The sequence below is a fragment of the Rhamphochromis sp. 'chilingali' genome (genome assembly GCF_963969265.1).
Source record: "Rhamphochromis sp. 'chilingali' genome assembly, chromosome: 9".
Taxonomy (NCBI): domain Eukaryota; kingdom Metazoa; phylum Chordata; class Actinopteri; order Cichliformes; family Cichlidae; genus Rhamphochromis; species Rhamphochromis sp. 'chilingali'.
Window position 1 is genome coordinate 25,226,671 of NC_137936.1, and position 27,628 is coordinate 25,254,298.

General features: G+C 39.5%; 2 protein-coding genes across 2 annotated transcripts; one reads left to right on the forward strand and one right to left on the reverse strand.

Annotated features, from left to right (window-relative positions):
• The first annotated feature begins 1,520 nt into the window (after positions 1–1,520).
• rab44 (RAB44, member RAS oncogene family) lies at positions 1,521–22,336 on the forward strand. Its single transcript, XM_080890341.1, has 9 exons — positions 1,521–14,266; positions 14,893–14,960; positions 16,361–16,431; positions 16,519–16,656; positions 16,749–16,830; positions 19,602–19,716; positions 20,917–21,015; positions 21,124–21,200; positions 21,317–22,336. Exons 1-9 carry the CDS (start codon positions 1,664–1,666, stop codon positions 21,402–21,404), a joined length of 13,341 nt encoding a protein of 4,446 aa, XP_080746467.1. The 5' UTR covers positions 1,521–1,663; the 3' UTR covers positions 21,405–22,336.
• Positions 22,337–23,334: 998 nt separating this feature from the next.
• trub2 (TruB pseudouridine (psi) synthase family member 2) lies at positions 23,335–27,553 on the reverse strand. Its single transcript, XM_080890356.1, has 8 exons — positions 27,291–27,553; positions 27,012–27,146; positions 25,830–25,904; positions 25,145–25,206; positions 24,979–25,060; positions 24,379–24,451; positions 24,116–24,252; positions 23,335–24,025 (listed from the first exon to the last, which is right to left on the reverse strand). The coding sequence occupies exons 1-8, from the start codon at positions 27,406–27,408 to the stop codon at positions 23,715–23,717; spliced, it is 993 nt and encodes a 330-aa protein (XP_080746482.1). The 5' UTR covers positions 27,409–27,553; the 3' UTR covers positions 23,335–23,714.
• Positions 27,554–27,628: the final 75 nt, after the last annotated feature.

Sequence of the window (27,628 nt, forward strand, 5' to 3'; positions counted from 1 at the left end):
AACTCGACATCCACCTTCAGCAGAGGTCAAGTTTAACCGGAGAAAAATTGGGTCTAATCGGCGCAGTAAAGGAAAGCAGTTGGTAAATGATTTAGAAACTGAACCTTACCGCAACCCTGGAAAGGAACTTGAGGAAAAAAGCAGGGGTAATGAAACCTTTGAAACAATACAAACGCCACGGGCAGTGGAACGTAAGCAGCAGGAAGAATTCAGTCAAGGAAGTGATCATGTGTCTGCACTAGCTAAGGACTGTTCAGAAAGTACACATGATAAAAATTCTGAGGGTGAAATGGAAATGTTAACTCCTGAAATCAATAATCTGCAAGAGTGCAACCCTTGTAGAAATGAAATCAAGCTTGAAGAGATTGACAAATCTGACATGCAAAGTGAAGAAATCAAAGAAAACATGCATCCTGTGGCTCAACAGTCATCCAGTGAGGAGCCTTCAACTGCGTATTCTGTAGCAGAAATACAAAGTACAGAAAGCGATGACAAGAAGATGCTCAGGCAGGATGGAAGGTTACAGGGTAACAACTTGGTAAATGAGTCACATGTAGAATTTGAAGCTTTAGAGGCAGTCACACCAAACATAACCACAGATAAAAACAGCCCGGAACAAAATATTGAAGTCGTGTGCAGTGCTGAGCAGGAAACATTTTCATCATCAAAAGAGAAGTTGACTGCAAATGAGGATCCTTGTAGCTTATCTGAAGTTAGAGAAGCATGGCAATCAGAAAGTGCTATGAATAAAATACATGAAGTGAACATTAAGCCCATAGAAATACAGGACATGTACCAAAATCAGTACTCCTTTAAAATTCAGGGTATTGATATCACGGAAAATGCTGTTACTTACTCTGAAAAACCAGAAGACCAAACTGAGATGGATACTCACTCATCTGACATGAAAGTAAAAAACAATGTATTTCACACAGAGCAGGAACATCTTAATGAAAAACAATATGCATATCCTACAAATAACAGACATCCGGAGAGCTTACAGGACGAAAATGAGGATATTCAGATGTATGATTCCAAGCAACAAGTGATCACTGACATAGCAGTTAGTCAGTTGGTAGCCACTGAAATCAGCAATGCTAACAAGTCTGTTGATGATTCTGTGTCAAATAATTACAAACAAAGTGAGCATCAAAGAAAAGAAGGACATTTAGAAACTCTAAATGAGGAGAATGAGGACAGTGATGTTGATATGAGAAATGGTTCAGTACAAACTATACCATCTGAAGTAAATACTCTTTTGGAATCCCAACTTGAAAGCAATAATGTGACTTCAAGTGAGCAAACCCATACTGTCTATGACTCCATTGGGAAAAGAAGAAAAATGGGATCCACTCGAAGGAGTAAAGGAAGACAGTTGACAATTGGTGATGAAACCCCTGAAACAACAGAAATGTCAGAAACAGAGGCTACAAGACCTGAAGAATTACTGCAAAGAAATGAGCATGTTTCTGTGTCTGTGCCACATGACAGCTCCATTTTTACAGTGTCTACACCTGCTTATTTTCCTGAGGTCCAGAAACCAACAGCAACAAGCCATCTTGAGATTAGCTTGAACAGTTTAATTCCTCAAAGTGAAAACCTTCACGAAAATCAAGATGAGCAAGATTTTAAAGTGGTTTCAGATAAACCATTGGAATCTGGGATGGAAGAAGTGGATGAATCTGAAACTGCTCTGCGTGAAGAGGTCAAAGATGCCAATCACTCAGATGAAACTGTCAGGAAAATGCATGAAGATGAGGTTGAAAGAACAGAAATTCAAGAAGTGCTGCAGAATGATTTCTCATCTGAAAATGTGATTGATGATGCCACAGAAAACTCTTCCTTTACTTCTGGAGACTTAGGCCAAACTGAAAATAGCAACACTTACCAGTTTCAAGTGATGGTGCAGAGTCCTGATGAATCTGTAACCAAAGTGGAAGTTTCAACTCCTGATGACAAACAACCTGAACAGCACTTTGTGACTCAAGAAAACGAGGAAGGTGACATTTCAGACGGAAAAGGTGGTGGAGTCTCTCCACAATCTCCAACCTCATTAACAACTCCACCTTTTGAGTCCCAACTTCAGGACAATACTGTAAGCACAGATAAGCAATCCCATGCGGTCACCGAATCCAGGGGGAATAGAAGAAAAATGGGATCCACTCGTAGAATAAAAGGAAGACAGCGTGATAAGGAATTTAAAGATGAAGATGCAATTGGTGATGAAACCCCTGAAACAACAGAAATGTCAGCAACAGAGGCTACAAGACCTGAAGAATTACTGCATTTAATTTCTGAAAGTGAAAACCTTAAGGAAGATAAAAATCAGACAACCTTTAATGTGATTTCAGATAAACCATTGGAATCTGTGATGGAAGAAGTGGTTAAATCTGAAACTGCTCTGCGTGAAGAAGTCAAAGATCCTCATCACCCTGATGGCAACCAAGCTAAACAGCACTTTGTGACTCAGGAAATCAAGGGAGGTGATGTTCCAGATACTAAAGACAGTGGATTCCCTCTACAAGCTGAACTCTCATTAGCAACTCCACCTTTTGAGTCCCAACTTCAAGAGAATACTGTGAGCACAGATAAGCAATCCCATGCGGTCACCGAATCCAGGGGGAATAGAAGAAAAATGGGATCCACTCGTAGAAATAAAGGAAGACAGCGTGATAAGGAATTTAAAGATGAAGATGCAATTGGTGATGAAACCCCTGAAACAACAGAAATGTCAGAAACAGAGGCTACAAGACCTGAAGAATTACTGCAAAGAAATGAGCATGATGTTTCTCTGTCTGTGCCACATGACAGCTCCATTTTTACAGTGTCTACACCTGCTTATTTTCCTGAGGTCCAGAACCCAACAGCAACAGGCCATCTTAAGATTAGCTTGAACAGTTTAATTCCTCAAAGTGAAAACCTTCACGAAAATCAAGATGAGCAAGATTTTAAAGTGGTTTCAGATAAACCATTGGAATCTGGGATGGAAGAAGTGGATGAATCTGAAACTGCTCTGCGTGAAGAGGTCAAAGATGCCTATCACTCAGATGAAACTGTCAGGAAAATGCATGAAGACGAGGTTGAAAGAACAGAAATTCAAGAAGTGCTGCAGAATGATTTCTCATCTGAAAATGTGATTGATGATGCCATAGAAAACTCTTCCTTTACTTCTGGAGACTTAGGCCAAACTGAAAATAGCAACACTTACCAGTTTCAAGTGATGGTGCAGAGTCCTGATGAATCTGTAACCAAAGTGGAAGTTTCAACTCCTGATGAAAAACAACCTGAGCAGCACTTTGTGACTCAAGAAAACGAGGAAGGTGACATTTCAGACAGCAAAAGTGGTGGAGTCTCCCCACAATCTCCAACCTCATTAGCAACTCCACCTTTTGAGTCCCAACTTCAGGACAATACTGTGAGCACAGATAAGCAATCCCATGCGGTCACAGAATCCAGGGGAAACAGAAGAAAAATGGGATCCACTCGTAGAAATAAAGGAAGACAGCGTGATAAGGAATTTAAAGATGAAGATGCAATTGGTGATGAAACCCCTGAAACAACAGAAATGTCAGAAACAGAGGCTACGAGACCTGAAGAATTACTGCATTTAATTCCTCAAAGTGAAAACCTTCACGAAAATCAAGATGAGCAAGATTTTAAAGTGGTTTCAGATAAACCATTGGAATCTGGGATGGAAGAAGTGGATGAATCTGAAACTGCTCTGCGTGAAGAGGTCAAAGATGCCAATCACTCAGATGAAACTGTCAGGAAAATGCATGAAGATGAGGTTGAAAGAACAGAAATTCAAGAAGTGCTGCAGAATGATTTCTCATCTGAAAATGTGATTGATGATGCCACAGAAAACTCTTCCTTTACTTCTGGAGACTTAGGCCAAACTGAAAATAGCAACACTTACCAGTTTCAAGTGATGGTGCAGAGTCCTGATGAATCTGTAACCAAAGTGGAAGTTTCAACTCCTGATGACAAACAACCTGAGCAGCACTTTGTGACTCAAGAAAACGAGGAAGGTGACATTTCAGACAGAAAAGGTGGTGGAGTCTCCCCACAATCTCCAACCTCATTAGCAACTCCACCTTTTGAGTCCCAACTTCAGGACAATACTGTCAGCACAGATAAGCAATCTCGTGCGGTCACAGATTCCAGGGGAAACAGAAGAAAAATGGGATCCACTCGTAGAAATAAAGGAAGACAGCGTGATAAGGAATTTAAAGATGAAGATGCAATTGGTGATGAAACCCCTGAAACAACAGAAATGTCAGAAACAGAGGCTACGAGACCTGAAGAATTACTGCATTTAATTCCTCAAAGTGAAAACCTTCACGAAAATCAAGATGAGCAAGATTTTAAAGTGGTTTCAGATAAACCATTGGAATCTGGGATGGAAGAAGTGGATGAATCTGAAACTGCTCTGCGTGAAGAGGTCAAAGATGCCATTTACTCAGATGAAACTGTCAGGAAAATGCATGAAGATGAGGTTGAAAGAACAGAAATTCAAGAAGTGCTGCAGAATGATTTCTCATCTGAAAATGTGATTGATGATGCCACAGAAAACTCTTCCTTTACTTCTGGAGACTTAGGCCAAACTGAAAATAGCAACACTTACCAGTTTCAAGTGATGGTGCAGAGTCCTGATGAATCTGTAACCAAAGTGGAAGTTTCAACTCCTGATGACAAACAACCTGAACAGCACTTTGTGACTCAGGGAAACGAGGAAGGTGACATTTCAGACAGCAAAGGTGGTGGAGTCTCTCCACAATCTCCAACCTCATTAGCAACTCCACCTTTTGAGTCCCAACTTCAGGACAATACTGTGAGCACAGATAAGCAATCCCATGCGGTCACCGAATCCAGGGGGAATAGAAGAAAAATGGGATCCACTCGTAGAAATAAAGGAAGACAGCGTGATAAGGAATTTAAAGATGAAGATGCAATTGGTGATGAAACCCCTGAAACAACAGAAATGTCAGAAACAGAGGCTACAAGACCTGAAGAATTACTGCATTTAATTCCTCAAAGTGAAAACCTTCACGAAAATCAAGATGAGCAAGATTTTAAAGTGGTTTCAGATAAACCATTGGAATCTGGGATGGAAGAAGTGGATGAATCTGAAACTGCTCTGCGTGAAGAGATCAAAGATGCCATTTACTCAGATGAAACTGTCAGGAAAATGCATGAAGATGAGGTTGAAAGAACAGAAATTCAAGAAGTGCTGCAGAATGATTTCTCATCTGAAAATGTGATTGATGATGCCACAGAAAACTCTTCCTTTACTTCTGGAGACTTAGGCCAAACTGAAAATAGCAACACTTACCAGTTTCAAGTGATGGTGCAGAGTCCTGATGAATCTGTAACCAAAGTGGAAGTTTCAACTCCTGATGACAAACAACCTGAGCAGCACTTTGTGACTCAAGAAAACGAGGAAGGTGACATTTCAGACAGCAAAAGTGGTGGAGTCTCTCCACAATCTCCAACCTCATTAGCAACTCCACCTTTTGAGTCCCAACTTCAGGACAATACTGTCAGCACAGATAAGCAATCTCATGCGGTCACAGAATCCAGGGGAAACAGAAGAAAAATGGGATCCACTCGTAGAAATAAAGGAAGACAGCGTGATAAGGAATTTAAAGATGAAGATGCAATTGGTGATGAAACCCATGAAACAACAGAAATGTCAGAAACAGAGGCTACGAGACCTGAAGAATTACTGCATTTAATTCCTCAAAGTGAAAACCTTCACGAAAATCAAGATGAGCAAGATTTTAAAGTGGTTTCAGATAAACCATTGGAATCTGGGATGGAAGAAGTGGATGAATCTGAAACTGCTCTGCGTGAAGAGGTCAAAGATGCCAATCACTCAGATGAAACTGTCAGGAAAATGCATGAAGATGAGGTTGAAAGAACAGAAATTCAAGAAGTGCTGCAGAATGATTTCTCATCTGAAAATGTGATTGATGATGCCACAGAAAACTCTTCCTTTACTTCTGGAGACTTAGGCCAAACTGAAAATAGCAACACTTACCAGTTTCAAGTGATGGTGCAGAGTCCTGATGAATCTGTAACCAAAGTGGAAGTTTCAACTCCTGATGACAAACAACCTGAACAGCACTTTGTGACTCAGGGAAACGAGGAAGGTGACATTTCAGACAGCAAAGGTGGTGGAGTCTCTCCACAATCTCCAACCTCATTAGCAACTCCACCTTTTGAGTCCCAACTTCAGGACAATACTGTGAGCACAGATAAGCAATCCCATGCGGTCACCGAATCCAGGGGGAATAGAAGAAAAATGGGATCCACTCGTAGAAATAAAGGAAGACAGCGTGATAAGGAATTTAAAGATGAAGATGCAATTGGTGATGAAACCCCTGAAACAACAGAAATGTCAGAAACAGAGGCTACAAGACCTGAAGAATTACTGCAAAGAAACGATCATGACGTTTCTCTGTCTGTGCCACATGACAGCTCCATTTTTACAGTGTCTACACCTGCTTATTTTCCTGAGGTCCAGAACCCAACAGCAACAAGCCATCCTGAGATTAGCTTGAACAGTTTAATTCCTCAAAGTGAAAACCTTCACGAAAATCAAGATGAGCAAGATTTTAAAGTGGTTTCAGATAAACCATTGGAATCTGGGATGGAAGAAGTGGATGAATCTGAAACTGCTCTGCGTGAAGAGGTCAAAGATGCCAATCACTCAGATGAAACTGTCAGGAAAATGCATGAAGATGAGGTTGAAAGAACAGAAATTCAAGAAGTGCTGCAGAATGATTTCTCATCTGAAAATGTGATTGATGATGCCACAGAAAACTCTTCCTTTACTTCTGGAGACTTAGGCCAAACTGAAAATAGCAACACTTACCAGTTTCAAGTGATGGTGCAGAGTCCTGATGAATCTGTAACCAAAGTGGAAGTTTCAACTCCTGATGACAAACAACCTGAACAGCACTTTGTGACTCAGGGAAACGAGGAAGGTGACATTTCAGACAGCAAAGGTGGTGGAGTCTCTCCACAATCTCCAACCTCATTAGCAACTCCACCTTTTGAGTCCCAACTTCAGGACAATACTGTGAGCACAGATAAGCAATCCCATGCGGTCACCGAATCCAGGGGGAATAGAAGAAAAATGGGATCCACTCGTAGAAATAAAGGAAGACAGCGTGATAAGGAATTTAAAGATGAAGATGCAATTGGTGATGAAACCCCTGAAACAACAGAAATGTCAGAAACAGAGGCTACAAGACCTGAAGAATTACTGCATTTAATTCCTCAAAGTGAAAACCTTCACGAAAATCAAGATGAGCAAGATTTTAAAGTGGTTTCAGATAAACCATTGGAATCTGGGATGGAAGAAGTGGATGAATCTGAAACTGCTCTGCGTGAAGAGATCAAAGATGCCATTTACTCAGATGAAACTGTCAGGAAAATGCATGAAGATGAGGTTGAAAGAACAGAAATTCAAGAAGTGCTGCAGAATGATTTCTCATCTGAAAATGTGATTGATGATGCCACAGAAAACTCTTCCTTTACTTCTGGAGACTTAGGCCAAACTGAAAATAGCAACACTTACCAGTTTCAAGTGATGGTGCAGAGTCCTGATGAATCTGTAACCAAAGTGGAAGTTTCAACTCCTGATGACAAACAACCTGAGCAGCACTTTGTGACTCAAGAAAACGAGGAAGGTGACATTTCAGACAGCAAAGGTGGTGGAGTCTCTCCACAATCTCCAACCTCATTAGCAACTCCACCTTTTGAGTCCCAACTTCAGGACAATACTGTGAGCACAGATAAGCAATCCCATGCGGTCACCGAATCCAGGGGGAATAGAAGAAAAATGGGATCCACTCGTAGAAATAAAGGAAGACAGCGTGATAAGGAATTTAAAGATGAAGATGCAATTGGTGATGAAACCCCTGAAACAACAGAAATGTCAGAAACAGAGGCTACAAGACCTGAAGAATTACTGCAAAGAAACGATCATGACGTTTCTCTGTCTGTGCCACATGACAGCTCCATTTTTACAGTGTCTACACCTGCTTATTTTCCTGAGGTCCAGAACCCAACAGCAACAAGCCATCCTGAGATTAGCTTGAACAGTTTAATTCCTCAAAGTGAAAACCTTCACGAAAATCAAGATGAGCAAGATTTTAAAGTGGTTTCAGATAAACCATTGGAATCTGGGATGGAAGAAGTGGATGAATCTGAAACTGCTCTGGGTGAAGAGGTCAAAGATGCCATTTACTCAGATGAAACTGTCAGGAAAATGCATGAAGATGAGGTTGAAAGAACAGAAATTCAAGAAGTGCTGCAGAATGATTTCTCATCTGAAAATGTGATTGATGATGCCACAGAAAACTCTTCCTTTACTTCTGGAGACTTAGGCCAAACTGAAAATAGCAACACTTACCAGTTTCAAGTGATGGTGCAGAGTCCTGATGAATCTGTAACCAAAGTGGAAGTTTCAACTCCTGATGACAAACAACCTGAACAGCACTTTGTGACTCAGGGAAACGAGGAAGGTGACATTTCAGACAGCAAAGGTGGTGGAGTCTCTCCACAATCTCCAACCTCATTAGCAACTCCACCTTTTGAGTCCCAACTTCAGGACAATACTGTGAGCACAGATAAGCAATCCCATGCGGTCACCGAATCCAGGGGGAATAGAAGAAAAATGGGATCCACTCGTAGAAATAAAGGAAGACAGCGTGATAAGGAATTTAAAGATGAAGATGCAATTGGTGATGAAACCCCTGAAACAACAGAAATGTCAGAAACAGAGGCTACAAGACCTGAAGAATTACTGCAAAGAAACGATCATGACGTTTCTCTGTCTGTGCCACATGACAGCTCCATTTTTACAGTGTCTACACCTGCTTATTTTCCTGAGGTCCAGAACCCAACAGCAACAAGCCATCCTGAGATTAGCTTGAACAGTTTAATTCCTCAAAGTGAAAACCTTCACGAAAATCAAGATGAGCAAGATTTTAAAGTGGTTTCAGATAAACCATTGGAATCTGGGATGGAAGAAGTGGATGAATCTGAAACTGCTCTGCGTGAAGAGGTCAAAGATGCCATTTACTCAGATGAAACTGTCAGGAAAATGCATGAAGATGAGGTTGAAAGAACAGAAATTCAAGAAGTGCTGCAGAATGATTTCTCATCTGAAAATGTGATTGATGATGCCACAGAAAACTCTTCCTTTACTTCTGGAGACTTAGGCCAAACTGAAAATAGCAACACTTACCAGTTTCAAGTGATGGTGCAGAGTCCTGATGAATCTGTAACCAAAGTGGAAGTTTCAACTCCTGATGACAAACAACCTGAACAGCACTTTGTGACTCAAGAAAACGAGGAAGGTGACATTTCAGACAGCAAAGGTGGTGGAGTCTCTCCACAATCTCCAACCTCATTAGCAACTCCACCTTTTGAGTCCCAACTTCAGGACAATACTGTCAGCACAGATAAGCAATCCCATGCGGTCACCGAATCCAGGGGGAATAGAAGAAAAATGGGATCCACTCGTAGAAATAAAGGAAGACAGCGTGATAAGGAATTTAAAGATGAAGATGCAATTGGTGATGAAACCCCTGAAACAACAGAAATGTCAGAAACAGAGGCTACAAGACCTGAAGAATTACTGCAAAGAAACAATCATGACGTTTCTCTGTCTGTGCCACATGACAGCTCCATTTTTACAGTGTCTACACCTGCTTATTTTCCTGAGGTCCAGAACCCAACAGCAACAAGCCATCCTGAGATTAGCTTGAACAGTTTAATTCCTCAAAGTGAAAACCTTCACGAAAATCAAGATGAGCAAGATTTTAAAGTGGTTTCAGATAAACCATTGGAATCTGGGATGGAAGAAGTGGATGAATCTGAAACTGCTCTGCGTGAAGAGGTCAAAGATGCCATTTACTCAGATGAAACTGTCAGGAAAATGCATGAAGATGAGGTTGAAAGAACAGAAATTCAAGAAGTGCTGCAGAATGATTTCTCATCTGAAAATGTGATTGATGATGCCACAGAAAACTCTTCCTTTACTTCTGGAGACTTAGGCCAAACTGAAAATAGCAACACTTACCAGTTTCAAGTGATGGTGCAGAGTCCTGATGAATCTGTAACCAAAGTGGAAGTTTCAACTCCTGATGACAAACAACCTGAACAGCACTTTGTGACTCAGGGAAACGAGGAAGGTGACATTTCAGACAGCAAAGGTGGTGGAGTCTCTCCACAATCTCCAACCTCATTAGCAACTCCACCTTTTGAGTCCCAACTTCAGGACAATACTGTGAGCACAGATAAGCAATCCCATGCGGTCACCGAATCCAGGGGGAATAGAAGAAAAATGGGATCCACTCGTAGAAATAAAGGAAGACAGCGTGATAAGGAATTTAAAGATGAAGATGCAATTGGTGATGAAACCCCTGAAACAACAGAAATGTCAGAAACAGAGGCTATAAGACCTGAAGAATTACTGCAAAGAAACGATCATGACGTTTCTCTGTCTGTGCCACATGACAGCTCCATTTTTACAGTGTCTACACCTGCTTATTTTCCTGAGGTCCAGAACCCAACAGCAACAAGCCATCCTGAGATTAGCTTGAACAGTTTAATTCCTCAAAGTGAAAACCTTCACGAAAATCAAGATGAGCAAGATTTTAAAGTGGTTTCAGATAAACCATTGGAATCTGGGATGGAAGAAGTGGATGAATCTGAAACTGCTCTGCGTGAAGAGGTCAAAGATGCCATTTACTCAGATGAAACTGTCAGGAAAATGCATGAAGATGAGGTTGAAAGAACAGAAATTCAAGAAGTGCTGCAGAATGATTTCTCATCTGAAAATGTGATTGATGATGCCACAGAAAACTCTTCCTTTACTTCTGGAGACTTAGGCCAAACTGAAAATAGCAACACTTACCAGTTTCAAGTGATGGTGCAGAGTCCTGATGAATCTGTAACCAAAGTGGAAGTTTCAACTCCTGATGACAAACAACCTGAACAGCACTTTGTGACTCAAGAAAACGAGGAAGGTGACATTTCAGACAGCAAAGGTGGTGGAGTCTCTCCACAATCTCCAACCTCATTAGCAACTCCACCTTTTGAGTCCCAACTTCAGGACAATACTGTGAGCACAGATAAGCAATCCCATGCGGTCACCGAATCCAGGGGGAATAGAAGAAAAATGGGATCCACTCGTAGAATAAAAGGAAGACAGCGTGATAAGGAATTTAAAGATGAAGATGCAATTGGTGATGAAACCCCTGAAACAACAGAAATGTCAGCAACAGAGGCTACAAGACCTGAAGAATTACTGCAAAGAAACGAGCGTGACGTTTGTCTGTCGGTGCCACATGACAGCTCCATGTTTAAAGTGTCTACACCTGCTTATTCTCCTGACATACAGAGCCCAACTGCAAAGAGTTATTCTGAGATTAGCCTGGACAGTTTAATTTCTGAAAGTGAAAACCTTAAGGAAGATAAAAATCAGACAACCTTTAATGTGATTTCAGATAAACCATTGGAATCTGTGATGGAAGAAGTGGTTAAATCTGAAACTGCTCTGCGTGAAGAAGTCAAAGATCCTCATCACCCTGATGGCAACCAAGCTAAACAGCACTTTGTGACTCAGGAAATCAAGGGAGGTGATGTTCCAAATACTAAAGACAGTGGATTCCCTCTACAAACTCGACTCTCATTAACAACTCCACCTTTTGAGTCCCAACTTCAGGACAATACTGTGAGCACAGATAAGCAAACCCATACTGTCACCGAATCCAGGGGAAATAGAAGAAAAATGGGATCCACTAGCAGAATAAAAGGAAGACAGCGTGATAAGGAATTTAAAGAAGAAGATGCAATTGATGATGAAACCCCTGAAACAACAGAAATGTCAGCAACAGAGGCTACAAGACCTGAAGAATTACTGCAAGAAAACAAGCATGATGTTTCTCTGTCTGTGCCACATCATGAAAAGTCCTTTAAAAATCAAAATGACGGAGATACTAAAGTGATTAATGATAAACCAGTGCAGGCTGGGATGGAAGAAGTCAAAAAAGATCAGCACATAAAACTTTTAGGGCAGGATGGAAATTTACCCAGCAATATTTTGTTAAGTGGAACAACAGATTGTACCATTGCAGTTGAGATAACAACTGACCAAACCAGCCCAAGAGAAAGCACTGAAGTTGAATGCAGTGTTGCACAAGAAACATTTTTAGCATCTCAAAATGTGTTGACTACAAATAGGGAACAACATGAGCATTGCAACCCAATTGAGGTCACCAAAGCTAAGCAGTCAGAGGGTGCATTAATGCATCAGACTGACTGCAGCGCAAGTACAGAGAGTCACCAAACATCCTTATCTGAAACAAATATCTCTTTGGACTTCCACCATCAGGATAATTCTCAGGACATTACAGAAATTCACACACGCCTCAGCCATACAGGGAATAGAAAGAAAATGGGTTCAAGCCGAAGAAATAAAGGAAGACAGGGTGTCAAGGACCCTGATGCATACCAGGAACCTAAAGATGACATTTTAGAAAAACCCACAAGTAATGACAAACTCAGAACAATTGGCATGTCACCAGCAACAGATATAACAAAGGAGGAAGAAGAAAAAGACCTCATATCCATTGACAAAGAAGTGCAGATTAGCTCAACAGCAAAAGAAGGCAAAAATAAAGAAAAGTTGTCGGAGGAAGATGCATTTTTCTCACAGAATAATATGGATAGCAATACAGATGGACTTCTCAAATCTAACAAAGATTTCAATGAGGAAAATAAAGTTGTTCAAGATGCTATGAATTTAGATCAGCTTACAGGATGTGACACAATTACAAAGCACCTGATGCAATCACCACAAGCCTCAGTTTGTGAAATTCCCTCAGACATGCAGCATACCTCATATCATGCTGGCATCGAAGGCTCTAGCTCTCTGAAGGTGCTTGATAAAGAAGAAGCGTTGGAGGCAATGGATGCAAGCAACGGCCAGCAAGAACAAACTCAATCAGGTAACAGAAATACTTTCCAAATAAATCCACAACAGAAGAAGAGAAAGATAGGTTCTTCTCGCAGGAGTCAACTCAACAGAAAAAAAGAGGAAGAAACAGACAACACAGATGAAACCAAGGAAAGTGACTTTCACACCGAAGCTGACGTGAGGAATACTGACAAGTTGGACGTGGTAGAGTTACCGTTAACTACAGATATACCACAAAATGAAACTGCACAACCGTTATTCTCTGCTGTTCATAAACAACAGGAAGCTGCTGAAACCTTTTCTGTACCAAGCAGTACAGAGATCAATGTGATACCAGTAGTAGAAGATTTTAAGGCCCCTCTTCCTGAACAGTTTTCCTCTCTCCGTGAAGAAACTATCAGTCTGGTTACACGCGTTATCACAGGTGGTGTAAGAGAAGTTATTGTGGAGCCGCCACAGCTAGACAATTTTACAAACACTGAGACACAAATAACCACTGTGGTCACGGGTAGAAGCAGACGCTCCATAAATCAGCTGCTGCCCCCAAATACCGAGGCTGCCACAGACACTGGCATAGCAGAAGAGAGCTTAGTGTCTTTTGGTGAGGCCAGGCAAAATACACATAGTGATGAGGAAAGGCCAGAGAGCATAAAAGAAGTACAAGATCAAGATGCTAGTGAGAAAAATCCAAGCAACTTGAATGAAGGAGCTCATAATAAAACTCAAGAGATGAGGAGTGAAAGTCCAAATTTACATTTGAGCAACCGGAGAAGAAAGATGGGCTCCACCCGCAGGAATCTTGGATCCAGAAACAAAGAAGAGCTCCATCAAAAACAGGAGGTGGATAACGAAGCGAAGGAGACTGAAACAGACATCGGGGAAACTGAAAGTGTCTCCAGAATCAAAGAAGAAGCACTTCAGCTTCACACAGATCACAAAAACAATGATGGCGAACAAGGAAAACAGAAAGTATTTGAAACAGTGGAAATCAGCCCTCCGGGTCAGTCTAAATTCAAACCTCTGCCTGAGCAAACAGTTGAAGCGAGGCCTGTTTCCCAAGACCAGCTAGCAGAAACAGAACATCACACTGCAAATGACCTCCTGTCTACATCCTTAAAAGATGATTTTGTGTCAGAATCAGCATCTGGAGGGAGGAGAAGAAAATTGGGATCTAACCGAAAGTCCCGTGGACATCAGCGTATAGAAGACAAAACAGGAGAGGGCACAATAATAGATGATCAAAGTGGGACAGATGCCAGAATTTCAGAGGTAAGCAGCAATGTTTAGGGGTTTTTGTTTAGTTTAGTTTTTTAGTATTTAGTAGAAATCTTAATTGTTTTCAATTTTTCCAAAACCTCATGCACAGACTACATTTAAATTTGACTATTAAATGCAATACCTTATTAAACTTTGTTGTATTTATAATTCTATGCATAGTTGTGAATAGTGAATAGTTATTATTGGACAAGTGTTCTTTCACATAGGCAAGCCTACATTGTTATTTACACCCCATTTGCAGTAGACACTTTGCAAACTGGATTGTTTGTGGCAAGGTCATTGTGACACAGGGAACTAAAAAGAGGAACGTGAGGTTTACATAGCATGTTTCACATACAGCAAACGAGAACATGTGTTCACCTTCTTCAGAAACCTGGCAGATAAGGGCTTTGAATGAGATCAGCAAATAATGGCTTTAAAGATGTCACAATAAATTATTATTATCGACAAAGAATGGGAAACCAGTATGTCAGATATTCCAGCTTCAGATATTATTAGGAGACGACTGATTACTAGATGATAACTAATCCAAGTAGAATAATTTGCACTTTCACATCATGAAATGAGTTTGTCATGCACATTTAGAAGCATAAAAAGCCCTACTTTTCTTTCTGCAGGTTGGAAAATGTGATAAGAAACCATCATCAGGCCTCTCAAAGAGTGAAGAGCACTCAGAGACTGTGAGGTAGGTCTAACACACAGATATTTTTAAAAAGGCTAGGGTTGTCCAGCTACCTAATTAGCTTTCAAGTGTTGGCTTTCCTACTAGACTTACTCACTGTAACTCATAGATAAGTCCAAATTTGTTACAGTGTAGTCTGTTATGTGTTATACTGAATATTCGAATATTCATGTTCATATTGCATATATAGCACCGGACAACTGTAATATCAGTCACCTCAAAGTTCACTTTGTAACATCCAAAAGAAAATGTCCATGAGATTGTTGAAAACATTTTACAATTTGTTAATCTATTTGAGTCACATACAAAAGGAAAGTATACCTGTTTTTTTTTTATTCTGAGCTTTTACACATAAAACATATTAACACTGTGTCATTATGTAGTTAACAAAAACTAAGCCAAAATTCAGAAGGAGTGTGTGTAAAACTAAGTAGACTTTTACTGCTTCAGTGTGACCACCTTTATAAAGCCAGAAGTGTCCCTTTCCCAACGATCCCTAAACATTCAAGACACCTGCTAATCTTCCCAAAAGTGAACGTCCCAACAAATTCACCCCTAGGTCAGACCATGCAATGCCATGCTGCCAAGAGAAATCCTCTTCTCTCTAAAAAGAACATGGCAGCATGGCTGAAGTTTGCAATATTGCATTTGAAAAAGCCACAGACTTCTCGAACAATGTCCTTTGCACAGATGTGACCAAAGTAGAGATGTTTGGCCATAATGCACATAAAATCCAGGCCTCAACGTAAATTAAATGTGGTAGCAAGAGCTGTGCATTAACAAATGCCTGCAAACCTCAGTAAAAAGGAACAATGTCTGAAAGAAGAGCGGGCCAAAATTCCTTCACAGCAATGTGAGAGACTGATAAAGTCACAGAGAAAACAATTACTTCAACTTAATTCTGTGAAAATGCAGAATCATAGGGTGTGTTTAGTTTTTTGCACACTGCTTCTGCATTTTGACTTGACTGTTCCTCTGACGCTGTAGTTAAAATAATTTAAGAACATGGTAATGACCGGATGATTTCTTGTTATGCCTTGATAAGGTAAAAACTTGTGTACCGCATGGTATTTTCTTTCTTTTTGCAAGCTTTAAAAATACAGTTATGCAATTACTACTGTACACTAGCTTAGTAGTAGTGTATGCACTGTTTTCAGCTGACCTGCTTAGAGATGAGGTGTGAATGTCACCAGAGTGGTGTGGTTTAACAGCACACAGCTTCCTCATCTCTATTGTTTTAAATAAATAATCACAAATCAAGTGAATGACAAAATTCCTTGTCAAATGTTCAGTGCACGGCAACTCAAATATGAGCTTGAGACATTCTGAAAACTGACCATTTCAGCCTTGCAAATCCTTACACTGTATATGTCATGAAGTTTGTTTGATTGTCTTTTCCACAGTGAGAAGACTTCAGCCCAACCTTGTAATTCTGGAATTTTTCCTGTTAAAGAGAATCAAACATTTTCTCTGGGTAAGAAGATGATCAGTGCAGCTTACCAATAATTATAGGGAAATTTTACATTAAAAGATGATGTATGACCAGACATTTTAATTTCAGTTGGTAATCCGGGAGTGGTAGACTCCAAATCAAAGCGCTACAATGTGGTAATGATTGGAGACAGCAGTGTGGGAAAGACCTCCTTCATGAAAAGAGCTCAAAGTGGGAAGTTTTCTTTAGATATACCTTCCTCAATTGGTAAGATCCTGGTGTTAATCTCACAATTAATCCTACTAATGTGTATGCACAGCGATGTACACTCTAAATATACACGTAAATATTGTTTATAGGCCTGGATTCGCTGATGTGGCCTGTTGTAATAGATGGAAAGCCTATGATACTACAGCTATGGGACACAGCAGGTCAAGAAAGGTAAGTCTCAATTTTCCTCTTATATGGTAAATGGTAAATGGTCTGTATTTATATAGCGCTTTACTAGTCCCTAAGGACCCCAAAGCGCTTTACATATCCAGTCATCCACCCATTCACACACTGGTGATGGCAAGCTACATTGTAGCCACAGCCACCCTGGGGCGCACTGACAGAGGCGAGGCTGCCGGACACTGGCGCCACCGGGCCCTCTGACCACCACCAGTAGGCAATGGGTGAAGTGTCTTGCCCAAGGACACAACGACCGAGACTGTCCAAGCCAGGGCTCAAACCAGCAACCTTCCGATTGCAAAGCAAACTCCCAACTCTTGAGCCACGATCGCCCCTCTTAGAATGAATCAGTGAGACAAATTTTTGATGTTTCACAGAGCATTTAAATTATATATCACTATGCAAATGTCTTGAGCCACTCTAAGTTTCTTTATATTTTGATAGCAGTAATCTGCTGTAGATTGGTTTGTAAGCCTGCCAGTTATTATTTGGTCCTCCATTTGTCCAGTTTCCTAAATTTGTAAGGACACACAGCACACCATGCCAAGAAGTGACAAAAAAATTGGAAACTGGCAACTCTTTAGGAATCATGTTGTTGGTTAAAATAAAAGCATAACAGTTTTATTGACTGTCAAACTGTGCTATTTTTTGGCATTTTTCATAGATTCAAGTAAAGAAATGGGAACAAATTATGTTTTTCTGACAGGCTGCTAATAACAAAGTGCCCAAAGATACAATTTAAAATGGGTTCTTTGCTAAGTGTTTCCTTGCTGTAGACAAAACAATGTATCTCCCCTTGAGTCAGGTGCCATGTTACGCCATCTACGCTTGAATTATTCAAAGGTCAATTTTATGGTACAAGGACTGGACTAAGAATGAGTGAAAAAGTAGCCAATATCCAAAGGAAAACTTTGAAACACCTTCAGAAAGCTGGAGAACTATTGCTTAAGACCACTTTAAGAATTACAAGAAAGTCCTTCCAGGCAAAATATAAAGAAATGAGGGGTTTATCAAGACTTTTGCACAGTTTTGTCGCTGAAAGAAGCCACATTGGAGAGAATACATTTAACAGGTTTTTTGAGTTTTATTAATGTTTTTTCTAGTCTGTTTTGAACAGTACATATATTATAATGTACGTAGGTCACAGTAGGCTGCCTGTAGGAGAATAACAAATATCACAGTCGTCAGTGTGTTACGTATGACAGTATCAAAGTCCAACTTGTCTGACTTTTCACAGCCCTGGAATTCAGGTTATCTTTTACATTTCACGTTAGTTAAATTCTGTAAATGAGCAACTTGTCTGAGTATAAAAACACTGGGAGCAATACGTCTGCATTTCTGTGACGTCATAAAGACAAAAAGCACAGTTTGTCCATTAAAGTGCGTTAATTATCTAGTTGAAATTCTGAATTCTGCCAAGCCTTGTGATTTTCTCCTTCATAGCATGGGTTTGTCAGGAGTAGAATTGAGCCAGGTGGAAAAAGCAAAGATGACTTCATAATGAGTGCAAAAAGTCTATCCTTCTAATAAAGCAAGAAAAATGGCAAAACCTGTGCATGACAGTTCATTTCTGCTTACTCATTTCTATCATACTGCTCATAAAACTAAAAGTTAACTACAGACTTGTACGCACGAGTCCCAAACTACAATACAGCGACATATCCTGAAGGAAACATACATATCCAGAGAGAGAGGAAAAAAAGAAGCAAATTTCTATATCAAGGTTTTCTAAACAACTACTGCTTTTTGGAGTTTGTTTGAGCCAGACGTGAACAGTTTTATATCTGTTTTGTAAATAAAGCCAATCATCAGAGAAGACGCCATCTCTTTTTTAAAGGTACAGGCTATTATTTTGTGGTTTAGGATGTCCTGAATGTTGTGCCACATGCAGTCTTGCTGTTCTAGGGAGTGGCTGTGTTTTTTCAGTGTATAGATAAACTTCCCCGATGGCCAAGGACACACTGTCCCGCTGTTCCGAAGCCTGACAAGGAAGGCTTCCAAGTAGGCAACACCCAGTGTTCAAAGCAGTGTGTACACCTTGGAATTCAACCGAGATCTGCAGTTACTACTTGTAACAGTGTTTACTTAAGTAACACTTGCTTTTGTAGATAGATACGGTATAGCAGCCAATTTCAACATGTAACAGACAATATGCTCAGATCAGAGTTACACTTGAGCAGTATTTAAAGACTGCTCAAGTGTAACTGGTTTCAGAACTGGTTTGGCACTCCTCAATAATGTTTTGTATTCCAGGATACAATGCAGATTTTGTTCCAGTGACAGAGGTGGATTCAACACGGATGCAATTTAAAGATGCTCACTTTTAACTGCAGATTTTAGGCAGACTCGTGTTGGATAAGTTCAACTAAAAAACATAGCAAGAGTGAGAAAGCGTTTGAGACATGCAGTTCCCCAAGAGTTTACAAAAAGCCTCCTTAATGTCAACAATAAAGTGAAGCTTTATTCCAACTCTTCACCTAATGGGCAGGCTTCTAAGATCTATTTATTTTATTTTTACTACAAAAACATCTGACATTTACTTGTTCAAGGAGGGAAGTCTGAGGCATGGGTGTGTCTTGAAAAATATGTTCAGGGTAGCCTCTGCAAACTGCATTAAATGACAAATTTGTGACATTAACTTTTGAGTGAATGTGAGGAAAGTAATTAGAATGTGCTACAGTATGCAGAGCTAGTGTCTTCCTGGTTTCAAAAAGGAAGTATTAATAGATCACCTTTAATGTCGTGCTTTTCTGTCTTTAAAGGTTTCACAGTATCACCAAACAGGTCTTCCACAAAGCCCAGGCCTTTCTCTTGATGTATGACATCACCTCCACCAATAGTTTTTCCGCAGTCAGTTACTGGGCAAACTGTATTCAGGTATGTCTTCCCTTTCAAACTTCAACACCTATTTTTTAAACAGATGTTGAAATTACTAGTTAAACATGCTATGTTGTCAAAACAGTGATTTACTTTTATATTCATTTAGTGTATTTGGTTCTAATAGGCGGGGCTACACTGGCCACTTCATTAGCACACCTGTTCAACTGCTTCAAAAAAAGGAATGAACTAAGCACATGCAAGTGCATTGTAGACATAGTGAAGACTACCCGCTGATGTTCAAACACAGCATCAGAACAAGGAAGAATGATGATTTAAGTTAACTTTGAACATGGTTGTTGGATCTATTTCAGACACTCATCTACAATAAACTTTTCTCTCACAACCTGCCTTGTTGCGAGAGATCAGAGAATGGTCAGGCTGCTTCAATCTGATAAGCAGGCAACAGTAGTTTTAAAAAAAATTACAAATAACCACCATAAGGTATGCAGAAGAGCATCTCTGAATGCACAATACTTATCAGCTTTGAAGGAGAAGGGCTACAGCAGCAGAATAACCCACCGGGTGCCACTCCTGGCAGTTAACAACAGGAAATTGAGGCTACATTCACACAAGCTCATCACAGTTGGTTAACGGTAGTCTGGAAAAACGTTGCCTGGTCTGATGAGTTTCGATTTCTGCTGCAGCATTCGTATGCTGAGGTCAGAATTTGGTGTAAACGACATGAAAGCATGGATCAGTCCTGCCTTATTCAGGCTGGTGGTGGTGTTTAATGTTTGGGGTTTTTTTGGCACACTTGTCAATATGGACCAAACTCTCTGGGAAATGTTTTCAGTGCCTTGTTGTATCAATGCCAGGAAGAATTAATGTTGTTCTGAAGGCAAAAAGGAGTCCAACAGGGGTACTAACAGGTATACCTAATAAAGTGGCTTATAAGTGTGATACTGAATTGTGTATTTAAAACAGCAGCACATATTTTGATTATTAGTAGAAAAAAGTATTAATAAATTTAAAACATCAACTATTTATAGTGGACGGGACGTGAGTGTCTGAAACAGTTGAACCAGCCTGCAAAGTTAGACTAGTTTGTAATAACATAAGATAAGATAAGATAAGATAACCTTTATTAGTCCCACACGTGGGAAATTTGTTTTGTCACAGCAGGAAGTGGACAGTGCAAAAGTTATGAGGCAAAAATTAGAATACAATAAGATTATCAAAATGATTCCTGTTCTGCAGGAGTCTGCTGCTGAAAATGTGACTGTTTTGCTTCTTGGAAACAAGAGCGACTGCTCAGAACGACGGGTTAAAACTCATCAGGGGGAAATTCTTGCTAAGGTGCGAATATGTTGCATTACACCCACTCATGAAACAATCACATTCAGTTCAGTAGTTTTAATGATCAAAACACCCACAGTGAGTGCAGATATTCATTCAACTCCACAGGAATATGACTTTGAGTTTATGGAGTGCAGTGCTGCCACAGGTGAAAACGTGATCCAGTCTTTGGAAGTTGTAGCCAGGTATGTATATAATGTTAATGTTTTTCTCTAAAACCCACATCTTTTAACATCGATATGCCCTGTAAAGTCGACTGCTGTGTCATCAGCTGATTGCACTGTTGCTGTGTTGTTGCCAGGAAGCTGAGTCAAAGAATTGACTCAAGAGAAGAAGCCACAGTGTTGCACAAAGAGCCAGAACAGAAAAAAAGCTCAAGATGTTGCTGAACAAATGTGTTTGTCTTCAAAAAAAAAGAAAGAAAGAAAAAACAAGTGGTGAAATCCTGAAAACAAGAACACGCTGTACTCATCTGGCTTTCTTGTAACTCAGTGCATTATATTTTATTATTTGTACTACTGCATATTTTCAGTGTTGTTATATTTAGATATAAAATTATTTCTTCAAAGGCCTTATATTAGAATATTAGTTTATAGTTAGTAGTGACCAAAGTTATATAGTTCAGAAAGTGAAGGCTTTTTCAGTGTTTGCTTAATAGCTATCCAATAATTTAATACATATACAAGCTTACTGTATTTAATTATATTTGCACCGTGTGTGTTTTATCTTGCAATATAACAATTTTTGTGCAATATTGTGCAACTTCAAATAATTTCAAATCACACGATTGACATTTTTCCAGATGAAGCTGTAACAACTAAAATCACAAGTTTAAGATTTTATGTGCAATTTCACAAAGTTCATCTCTGTTGTTGTACATCGACTAAATGTTTAGTCTACACCCTCTTCACTTTATGGATTTACTATACTGAAATTTAATGTAAATGTGTATATAGTATGATTAATTTAAACAGGAGAATACCCCATTCAGATATTACCAGAGATCAAGATGTGACCGAGAGCAAATCTAGTACAGTGGTAAATAATTATTATAGTAAATATATATTAAACATAATTATACTTGCTTTTTTGTGATTTTGTTTAGCCTTTCTTCTAAGTTGGCATTCATCTTAATTCAGTCATCACAACTGTCAGATCTGACACATAATTATGAATAAACATTACTCCCCTATAATTATAGTGCCAGGGACATGATCAGCAGTTATATATGCAAATGTATTTTTATGTTCCCGTGCATTTCCTTTGTGACCAAGTACCTTTAAACCAATTGTTTTAATGGCGTGTCGCATGATTAATAAATCTCCAGATAAACAACATCTGCTTGTGTACTTAATTTGTGCCCTCATGGAAATTATGGGTTTCCAGACTGACAAAGACAACTGTGTTAGCAGTGGAAAAACAAGTCCGACAATGGTATGAAGAGCATGTCAACAATGGCGCCACTGCAATAATCTCATATAGTCCCAAAGGAGGTGTTGTGGGAAAGAGAACTACTGATCCCATGGGAATCATGTACCCACCTATGAGAAGTTCAGTTGAGTAATGTGGTTATTTCTGTTTCAGGCTTAAACATGTTAAAACAACAATAACATCAAACTACCTGGCAATGGTAGATTTTTCTGCTGTTGCAGATGAGCTTAACATGGTTATACTTTTTTGTCTTTCAGCAAGCAAAAATAGAAGAATGCATGCAAATCCGCATCAGAACAAGGGCAGGTGGTGAGCCAGAAAAACAAGCCAATGACAAAAGTTAAAGAACAACAGCTCAGGCCCTGCAGGGCTCCAGTTTTTCCTATTTGGAGCTGGACCCCTGCTGTGCACGAGCTGTTGAAGATTCAGCTCATTTCCCCATAAATAATTTCACATTACTAAATTCTTTAATCTTAGACATCACCATAATGCTGTGAAAAAAAAACCCAAACATTTTAAATTGAAGCAAAGTGGTTTAATTTCAAGTTACCATTTTTATCCTGTGGCACAGACCCTCTATCATTTCTCTTAAATGGAAAGCTGGCTGCTTTTCTTTGGTTTGCTTATTTCCCACATACACTGAAACTTAACAAGGATCAGACCTGAGTATGACTCCAGTTAGTCTAATCACTACTAGTTTGACATTACTGGTTTAAATTTAATCAATGTCTGGAGCCACCAAAACAAGTGTAATGTTGACCTTTGGCCAGCTGGGGGAGTATTTGTGCCAGTAAAGCATGTATTTGAACTCATCTACAGACCTAAAAAACAACAACAACAAAAAAACCCAAACCCACAGCAATTAAACTGATATCATAATCAAACGCGTGCATTCTTTTTGGTCTTTATTATTGTAAATTCATTCAGAATATAAGAAATAATATTAACATTAAGGAATTAAGCAATACTACAGCATTGCAAAATACAGTTCTTGTTTTCCACCACAGTGAATTTTATATCGATTGATATGTGCAGACTTCTGGGTTTAATTCAATGGGTTTTACAAAAGTATTGCTTTAAATGTTTACAACCATTTGTATACACATCCTGTATACAAATCCTGGTCAAATGTTCACCGGGATTTCTAGTCTGCAAACCTCTTTCCTGACTGTGCTAAACTGTGGGAAGTTATGCAGCATCATAAAATATTTTTTTGATCGGGTCATAGGTCAATGATAGGCCTTAAATGACTAGTTATTTTACACGATCTACCTAGCAACTCCGTCATTAATTTCACTTTGTTGAGTTTCTGTGATATTGTCTTCAGACGTTTGTAATGCAGATGTCTTGTTCGCTGCCTTCGAAGGTTTTTTATTTCTCTTAGTGGAATGATACAACTGGATGGCTTGCATGACATCAGCAGCAGTCCAGTGGTGATGGATCAGAGCGTCCTGTAGGGTAAAAAGTCCATCTCTGGTGCGTCGTACTCCATTACACACTGCTGTGCTACGCAGTTCCAGTCCTATCTCATGCACAATTTTACGCAGATACTTCTGAGTCTCATTTAGGCACTGCACCTCTGTAAAAACAGGAGACATGTTTGAAACTTGACCCGCATTTTTTTTTTTTAAATCATCAAATATGTTTTATGTGTTCAAGTGAAGATTACCTAATGTGAAGTTGGGAGGCTGGAAGCGAATGCAACGTAAGCCGGTCAAGATGGGTGTCGATTTCCCCTCTGGACCCAGTAAACCTTGCACAGCCATCTCATAGGCTTCCTGTGAGCGCATGTCTATGCTGGAATACCTGTACAGCAAAAAAGAAACTAATCAAATATCGTTTAGTACTGTTGCAAATATTTACAGAGGGTCTTATGCAAAAGCAGAGGGTAAAAGATGCCATTATTAGGTTTACAGAAATGTAACGTCTTACGTCAACAATGTTTTTTGGTTGACTCCCTCCAGCATTGACAGCACTCTCTCCAGCTTATCCTGTGTGATGTGATCTAGGAGACAGCTTTTTTTAAGTATATTTAAAGGGACATCAGTTCACATAACAAGTGTTTTGCTTATATTCTTGCACTTCAGGTATATAAATTAGAACTGCTCTTATAAAACCTTTAAAACCACATACACAATTCAGTCACAGGCAGGGCTGAACTTCCATAAGGCAAGAGGTGGAGTACACCCTGTACAGGTCGGTATTCTGTTGCAGGGCTAACAAAGAGATGCAGACAACTCACATTCACATCTACGGCCAATTTAGAGTCACCATAAGAGTCACCATATTTTTGAGTTAAATTGACACGCATGTCTATGGACTGCAGAGAAACCAGCCCAAGGACTGGGAGAACATAGTCCTCACAAAGACTCCAGCAGGTCAGTGGATTCGTAGCCAAGACCCTTTCCCTGCTGTGAGGTGACAATTCTAAACACAACACCTTTGTGCCGCCATGATACTTTATCAAAAAGGACTTTGCTATTTTAAGTGAAAGATTGAGGAAGCTCAAACTAAAAGAGAAATTATTCATACCATAGGTGGATCTTTCCACAACTCGACCTGTGTTAGTGAAATTATCTGTTGCAGTTCCAAATTCAGCCTCCAGGGTATAATCCTGCAAGAAATATTGTAGAATTGGATCTGTCAGCGTTGGATCTGAACTGCATCAGTTTATGTCTGAGAGAAAATTACAAATTACCCTCGTCACTCTTGTGGTGTAGAAATCATTCAGCGCCTTGTTTCCATTCCCAACGGCAAGAACTAGAATAGAATAGAATTCAACTTTATTGTCATTGCACATGCACAGGGCAACGAAATGCAGTTTGTATCCATCCAGAAGTGCTTTAGCCATGATATAGATATATTACAATATATATTAGCAGTAATATAGATATGTAAGTATATTACAGAAATGGGTCTATTATGGTATGTTATAATGTACACGGTATGAAGTATGTTATGAATATTCTATAACTATAAGTATGTACAGGCTGTAGTGAGTACAAGCTATGAACAGGCTATGAACAGGATATAAATATGAAATAAAAAACTATACAGAAATCTGAGATATACAGTTATACAGAAATGCGAACTATGCAAGTTATAAACACTTGTAGGATTAAAAATTATCGTTTGTACAGAATGATTATTTACACAGAACTATACAGTGATGCAGTTAAGATAAGTGAGATATGTGGATAATTTCTACAGAGGCTATATAAAGTGCTAGTGGTTGTGAGTGATGGTTCAGTCCATGTTATTATTGTGTGTTTGACGTTTTACATTTTAGAAATATGTGGATATTCTCAGATCATTCACAAAACGAATGCCAACACTGTAATTAACAAATGATTTTTTTCAAATGAGCAATTCTAAAATTATACCTAGAACACCCGAGGAGAAAGTATCGAGGCGATGTCCGACTCCAACTCGGATATGCTGGAATTCAGGTCCTGTGACTAAAATCAAAATGAAACATTATATTCACTCACTACAGTGTTATTCACCACACCTGAGGTTTAATTTACTCCAGTCACATCTAAATTGAAACCAGATTTCATGGATGACCTGTTACAGGGTAAAACGGTGGAGACACAGAAATCTGTTATTTCTGTGTCTCCACAGAAAAAGTTATAAACACTGTTCAATATCAAAGTGGAAAAAAAGTTGTGAAAAAGAAAGTACAACCTCTTTTAAATCAAAGGGTTTATGTGTCAAATATCATCTGCTACCAAAAATGACGCAAATACAACCTAAGATGAACAACAACATGACACACTGTGTCTCATTTATTTATCTCGGCTTCTGAAATGCTGAGGCAGAGTGTAAAAATGGCCAATGACCATTATGGCCAAAACTTTCCACTTTGGTCTCATCTCTCTACATTATAATAATCATTATAATGATCACTCCAACTGTAGAATGGTGGACTTCAGATTGTTTGGCATGACCTTATAACTGCCTCATCCTGTTGCCTCTTTCTGCTTTTATAAAGGTGGTCACACTGGCTGATGATCACTCAATCAAAGTCTATACACAATTGTGTATTTAATTTTTTTCCACACACTGCCTCTGAAATTTGGCTTAATTTTTGTTAAATAAACAATGACACAAAATTATGTTATCCACTGTTGTTCATCCGAGGTCATATTTACCAAATGTGAAGACTTGCTGGAGATCAGAGGATTTTTTTTTTTTAATGCTGCGACATGTAAAACTGTAGAAAAGAAAGAGAGTGTACTTTTTTCACTTGTTCTGTAAAAGTAACAGATTTTAAGTTTTGTCTTTTTTTGTAAAAGAAGGGCTGTGAACTTTGCCACCTGATGATTTACTGCAAACTAAAGCATCTGACTGTGTTGTGAAGGTGTTTATACTTTAAAGGTGGAGTGATAGGGACGAGAGGTTGGTGCAGCTGGTTTCACTTGCACTTGGTTTTTCACAATGATGCTAACAAAACAGCTGCATGGACCATGAGGTCAGATAAATGTATCTTAATGTATCTGTTAATGTATCTTCAGAGCGGAGACAACACTTGTTAACATTTTCAGTAAGGTGGATGTACATACCCAGAGGGTGCTTGGATAGTACAGGAACCGATACTGCTGATACCGTGAGTCCTTTGGACGCTTCACTCTCGTGTCTGGGTTGTGCTAAGAGTCGAACCTCGTGGGGAAGTGGCTGGGAAGGCGCAGCATTCAAACCTGAGGTGTAATACACGCAAGGACATTCAAGTGTTAAGTTAAAGGCATGCTGAGTATTAGCTGCATCATGCCTCAGTTTAACAGCACGCATGGGTGATTGACAACAGGACCACAAGACACCAGTGAAAAATAAACTACACTCACCTTTAAGAAGATTTGTCTCGATGCTGTCCCGTACCAGTTTCCAGTGAACACCAGCAGGTTTGTAGACACAGAACAGGCCCTCTAACTTCCGAAACGTCCGAATAGCTGGAGTTGCCATTATTCAGCAGCATCAGATTATACTTATGTCTTGGAAAAATAATAAAACTAATTAAAAAAGACTACATGTCATGGAAATTTTGACGAGTGACAGTTGTTTTGTTTCTACTGCCACTTTCTTCCATGTGAGCCTACGCGCATGCGTACATGATGACGCTTTTCATTCCTTATTTTTGGCCATACCGCCATCTACTGGAATGGATGTATGTGTACGCTATTTT

What these genes read in the sequence shown, in the direction of transcription:
- trub2 (XM_080890356.1), bottom strand. Translation starts at nt 27,408, where the DNA reads ATGGCAACTCCAGCTATTCGGACGTTTCGGAAGTTAGAGGGCCTGTTC. An exon ending in TGTGGAAAGATCCACCTATG is followed by an intron (nt 24,452 to 24,978) that starts GTATGAATAATT and finishes GCTGTCTCCTAG; the next exon opens with ATCACATCACACAGGATAAG. An exon ending in AACCAAAAAACATTGTTGAC is followed by an intron (nt 24,253 to 24,378) that starts GTAAGACGTTAC and finishes TTTGCTGTACAG; the next exon opens with GTATTCCAGCATAGACATGC.
- rab44 (XM_080890341.1), top strand. Translation starts at nt 1,664, where the DNA reads ATGGAAGAAGTGGATGAATCTGAAACTGCTCTGCGTGAAGAGGTCAAA. An exon ending in ACTGGGCAAACTGTATTCAG is followed by an intron (nt 19,717 to 20,916) that starts GTATGTCTTCCC and finishes CCTGTTCTGCAG; the next exon opens with GAGTCTGCTGCTGAAAATGT. An exon ending in TCTTTGGAAGTTGTAGCCAG is followed by an intron (nt 21,201 to 21,316) that starts GTATGTATATAA and finishes TGTTGTTGCCAG; the next exon opens with GAAGCTGAGTCAAAGAATTG.